General features: G+C 37.6%; 1 protein-coding gene across 7 annotated transcripts in view; it reads left to right on the top strand.

Moving 5' to 3' along the window:
- Positions 1-5787, top strand: part of LOC113568944 (uncharacterized) — a 66443-nt gene extending 60656 nt beyond the window's left edge. For 4 of the 7 annotated variants that reach the window (XM_081697932.1, XM_081697934.1, XM_081697935.1 and 1 more), the window contains 4 exons: positions 1766-1784; positions 1879-1948; positions 3196-3264; positions 5244-5787. In XM_081697932.1, the coding sequence (XP_081554058.1) occupies positions 1766-1784; positions 1879-1948; positions 3196-3261 (155 nt within the window). In that variant the 3' untranslated portion in view covers positions 3262-3264; positions 5244-5787. The remainder of the gene's footprint in view (positions 1-1765; positions 1785-1878; positions 1949-3195; positions 3265-5243) is intronic. The other 3 variants (XM_081697933.1, XR_014117253.1, XM_081697936.1) reach the window with 3 other exon arrangements.
- The last annotated feature ends 213 nt before the right edge of the window (positions 5788-6000 follow it).

Raw genomic sequence — 6000 nt, forward strand, 5'->3', positions numbered from 1 at the left:
ACCCACCCTGAATGGCCGGACAGTCCTGATCCTGAAGGACCCCCAGAAAAGGGCAGTTCCCTTTAGGCCTAATCACCACTCGCTACTTCCACCACTCCCTGATGTCCCCTCCCATAGCCCACCACACCTCCACCCAAGCCAACTACTTCTCTGTTGCCCTTAATGGCTATTATAAGTAAATATAAAAATAGAAATCAATTTTGATTTTGATTTGATTGAGTTCCATCCAATAACCTGCCTCAACAAGATGAAAGCTCCTGTCTGGAATCATTGTGGCTTAGATGAGTAGACACATGGCTTAATACATGAGCAGGGCCAAAAAAGGCACTGGCAAGAACACCAGAGGAGCTAAGCCTCAGCTACTGCTGGATAAAACAGTCACTCGAGACTGTAGGACCAACTTGTGCGTCACCTGGATTCACTATAAGAAAGCCTATGATTCAGTCAATCCTGGAATGCTTGAGGCTGTATAACATCAACAGGACTCTAAGAGCTTTTATTAGAACTCAGTTGAGCTGTGTAAGATGTCCCTAGGGGCCAACTTCAGGCCAATAGAATGAGTCACCATTGAGTACAGGATTTGCCAAGGAGATGCCCTGTCCTGATACTCTTCACAATACACAAAGGGTTTCACACCAAATCCAGCACTGAGACTGTGCATATATGGAATTCTATAACCAAGTGGCAGGCATAGTATACAGAAACATCTGTGCTGAGTACAGATTGGATGTACCAAGGTCTAAGTGGGATACACCCACAGAAGCAGTGGAGAATGACCATGCCAAGATCCTGTAGGATATCTAGATAGAGACTGACAAAATGGTAAAGACCAACTGGACATAGTAGTGAGGGACAAACAGTAGAAGAGGGCCATACTGATAGATGTAACAAGCCCAAGTGATAGCAACATCAGGAACATCATGAAAAGATGCCAAGGGATGCCAAGGGATGAAACAAGAGCTAGAGATGTTGAAAGTTGGAAGTTGAAAGTGACATTGGTTCCTGTGATTATCAGAGCAATAAGGGGCTGTGACCCCCAAAGTGGAAGAATGGCTCCAGCAGATCTCATGAACAATATTCAAGAGCTCCAGAAGAGTGCTGTCCTTGGAACAGCTAAAATACTACACAGGATCCTCAAGCTCACAGACCTTTGGTAGAGGACCCACACTTGAAGCAAAAAGACCACCCAGGGGAGGGCAAGTGGGGAATTTGTTTTATATATGTTTCATAAGAATTCATTTATACTTGTAACACCTGCCAGGACCTGTTTCCCAGAAAGACAGAACAAGAAGCTATATTAACAAGAATCAAAATAATTAAGAACAGGTGTGATTAGAATTCTGGGGACTGGGGGGTTCCTATTTACTTTGATTCTGATTGCCTCTTGTTCTATCTTCCATTTACAAAATATTATTTTTACTATTACTTTTATCATTCGTTTCCTCATTATGAACTGATGCTTTATTATTATGTTTTCTGCCTTTTTTCCTGTCATATTTTGGATTGCTCTATTTAACTTGTTTCCCTGCCTTACTCTGTCTGTTGGTAATGTCTTTGGATTCTGCTGCAATTTGCCCATAAATTCGACTCCCCGTCTTGCCTGCTACACAATCTAACAAAACTACTGTAAACCTAGTCATAGTTCAAATTATACCGAACTGTGGAATAGGCCTTCATGTTCATATGATGATCAATTTACTGTTATGTGTACCCAGAATGTCTAAATGCCACTTAATCTAAATTTGTTACTCTTTGTGTCACACAGGGAGGAAGAATAAAGAAAGGTAAGTTTACATTGTTGAAACATTGTTGAAGATTATATCAAGATTTGTTTGTTATTAATGTAAATATTTGCCCTTATTTACTACTTCTTTATAGTGTCACTATTAGATTAAAAAAACACATAAACTACTGGCGTCATTTGTGCAGACGTACACAGACATCAAGGGTAAGTACATCACAATAGAATATTAAAGGAGCAGTAAACCCAATTTTATATATACAATTGATGCAAAATTAGAATGCATATAGACCCCAAACTGATAGGGCATACTGGCAGAAGGCACAGAATGTGATTGGCTGGATTGAGCAGGATTGCTGGAAAACCCCAATTGAAACTCAATTTTGTTTAGGTTGCTGTAGAATAAATAAATTGTGTGTGTATATATATATATATATATATATATATATATATATATATATATATATACACATACATATATATATATATATATATATATATATATATATATATATATATATATATATATATATATATATATATATATATAATTTATTTATAGATAGATAGATAGATAGATAGATAGATAGATAGATAGATAGATAGATAGATAGATAGATAGATAGATAGATAGATAATTAGAATTGTAGTAAAGTACTACTGAGTACCTCTACATCCCTTACTATAGTGCACTGCAGTTATACTCTAATCATCTTTGGAAAAAAAAAAATATATATATATATATATATATATATATAATTTATTTATAGATAGATAGATAGATAGATAGATAGATAGATATTTAGAATTGTAGTAAAGTACTACTGAGTACCTCTACATCCCTTACTATAGTGCACTGCAGTTATACTCTAATCATCTTTGAATATATATATATATATATATATATATATATATATTGTGTGTGTGTGTGTGTGTGTGTGTGTGTGTGTGGTCTACCAGATGCCTTGGAGGTTGATTGCACTGTTGAGTGCACCCTAGTAGACCAGTGTAGTAGCATCACACATCGTATAGAAAGAAGCACCACCTACCTACATAAAGTCTCGATTATTAACCAGAACAGTAAACCCAGAACATGTGCCATGTGAACATTATCAGTGAAATTAAAGATAAATGATAATGCATACCAGCAGCACTTAGAATCCCTCTTCTAACATATGGGTACTAAAACAACGTTATTTATACTTCCTCATGCACCACTAGAGGGTTTTGCAGTCACTGCTCTACATATTTAAATTTCATGAAATTCAAATAAGTAGTTGTTTTCTTTATGATATATATATATATATTTTTTTTTTTTACTGTTAGATATATTCAAAAGGATGTAATTTTATTTCTGCCAGAAAATGCTACTCAGTTTCCTTTTATTAGATGTAACTTCACATGGCAATAATACAAATAATACCATCGAAATTTCATGTTTCCCTTAAACACAGGACCCACCAGTAGAAAACCATGAATTGGAGAATCCTGCTGTTACTGCTTCTCAGCAGAGGTCTTAGGAGGTGAGATGTAGTCCACATTAACCCTATTCATAACTCCTAACCCCAAGAAAGCGGATGTATAAAGCTGACAAAATATTCGTGCATCTAAATGAATCAGCATATACAGGTAAATATAAATAAATGTGTAAGGCAGGTATACATGAATCAGCGTATACATGTGAATATAAATAAATGTGTAATGCTGGTACAAATTGTAAGGGTTGGTGCCAGGCTGAGGCCCCCTCCGGCCACCAGAGGGAGGCCTCAAGTCACGCACACCACTAATCAAGCTTAACACCCAACAGCTGGGCTAGACCTTATATAAGCCCAGTGACCCAAATATTCAGTGCTGGGTCTTTGCCAAAGTTCTGAGCCCTTGTGCTACACCTCACTTCTTGTCTTTGAAGTTGTTTTTGCTTTTACACGTCCCCTTCCCTCTCCAGATTTCCCCCTTGTGCTTCACCTTACTTCTGTGCTGCGAGGGTGTCCGTGTTTTTACACGTCTCCTCCCCTTTCGAGTTTGTCTCTCTCTCGAGGCTTCCCTTAGTTCCTCCCTGTTTTCTGGTTTTGTTTGGGAAGTTTTAGTTTGGTTTTCCTCAGTTCATCAGGGTTGCCATTTCTTCCCGTGGCATCCTTTGTTCTCCCTTTTTCCACGCTCGCTGTGGTGTTTAGTTTTTTTCCTTTTGTTTTACCTGATCCAAGATCTAACTGTTCACCCAGTAGGCAGTTGGTGTTATCACCCAGCTGACCTGGGTTCAAGCCCACACAAATAATTCAGCATATATAAATATTGAATAAATATGAATAAAATATGTTTTAAAAATTGAATATGAATATTGTGGTCCTGTAGCTCGTACCTGATACATCACCAAGGTCATGGGTTTCATTCGCAGTGAGCACACATGCAATCTTAATGACAGAAGAGGAAGGTGTGAAGTCATTGGGACACAGCTACCTGCCATTGACAGTCTATGATATCTGACTGTAAAGTGTCCTTGAGTTTGAGAAAGGAACTGAATAAATGTAACTTAATAATAATAATAATAATAATAATAATAATAATAATAATCAGCACTGTGTATAGCATCACTTGGGACCCCTCCCACCCAAGCGACACTCTGTATAACCTCCTACAGATACAGGAGTATCAGTTCCAGAACACTTGGCTCAGGAACAGTTTCTTCCCATCATTGAGCTCTCTTGAGCTCCTCACTACACCTATAGACTCCATTTTGAATAATTATACTTCAGATAATATCAGATCTCACAGCACAGCAATGTTCTGTCCTTATACTGAACATATCCACCATGGCAGAGTACAACAATCAGTGTTGAGAGTTTAATTTAACGAACTATGCTTGGTTAAATCATTGTTTCCTCACCCTTGTGTACTCTCAGACCAATCACACTTCATCCTACTTTTGTCATTTTCACATCAAAAGCCCCCTTTCAGCTGCATCCCAGAGGAGAATGACTTCCTCTTGCGAGGCTCTCGCCTCGTCAGGATTCATCCTCCTATCAACTCAGGGAGATTTAGTTTGTCCCTTTTCACTTCTGGCTTGTTACTGAGGGGTCTGGAACTGAATTTCTGTAAAGCTGTTTTGTGACAATATCTATTGTAAAAGTATTAGACAAATAACTACTGAACTGAATTAAACTGAATTTGCTTAATCCAAGTTTGCATCATGAATGTACCAGGTGTTCAGTGTTTGTGAACCATCTGTGATCTGTGTGGGGGTCCTAGAATATTCCACAAACTTGAGTTGAATTACTGTTGTTGACAAAGGAATATTAGCCAAATTAACACAATGGAAAACAGAATAAAAATATCTGAACCAAGTTAAATGTATTCACTGTAGAACAGTTTTTTTTGGGTTTATTTTGTTTTTTTAATGATGCAAACTGTGGAAGGGTTTGTATTTGTACACTCTATGGTTTCTTCATTAGCATCAATGTATAATACACATCCACACTCATACAGTCCATCTTGTGTTTTACAGGTCATGCCCACTATAGCTGAAGCTGACAGCAGTGTAGCCTGCTGTGTTTCTCCTGCTCCTCTGTATAACCACACAGAAATCTCCTGGCTCACAGACAACTATCTAGCGCGTTTGCATCTATAACTGTATATGTGTTATAATTGTTATGGTATAAACATTAATAATGTCATTGTACTTCATTTCATGTTCCTGTTTGTTGAGAAATGGAATTTTTTTTCAGTATGTTAAAACCGCCCACACTAACTAGTCAGGTCATATGCTTTTGACCAGTATGGGAGAAAGTGGCAAAAGTTTCTAATGAAAATGTTGCAGTGCAGTCTGTTGCTCCTCTCAAACTGGGACCACAAATGCAGAAAAAAAAACAACGTGTTATTTTCCTTTAAGGAGAACTCAGAAGTTGATTTAAGCCAGGTAACTACAATCCAATTTGATATTTCAGATATAATGTGAAATTGTATAACTAGCAAAAATTATTATTAATAAAACAGATTAAAGTGCTGAGACTCCAGTGCATTACCAAGATGCACTGGTTGTTCCTACAAATTGGCAAGTGAATGATGTTTTCTGTGTTATTTGGTAATTGTTATTATTTGCTAATCAGAGCCACTTATGGCTCTTGCATTTGTTCTGACTACTGGTTACAGCAACACTATGGCACAAGGGAAAATATGTCAGTCCGAGTATCTCCTAGACTGCAGCATGCTCAGTGGATCTCGGGGATCTGTCAAAATTGGGCTTGTTTGCCAGCTGCCTTCAG

This window comes from Electrophorus electricus, chromosome 15, assembly GCF_041902795.1.
Source record: "Electrophorus electricus isolate QZ-2024a chromosome 15, ASM4190279v1, whole genome shotgun sequence".
NCBI lineage: Eukaryota > Metazoa > Chordata > Actinopteri > Gymnotiformes > Gymnotidae > Electrophorus > Electrophorus electricus.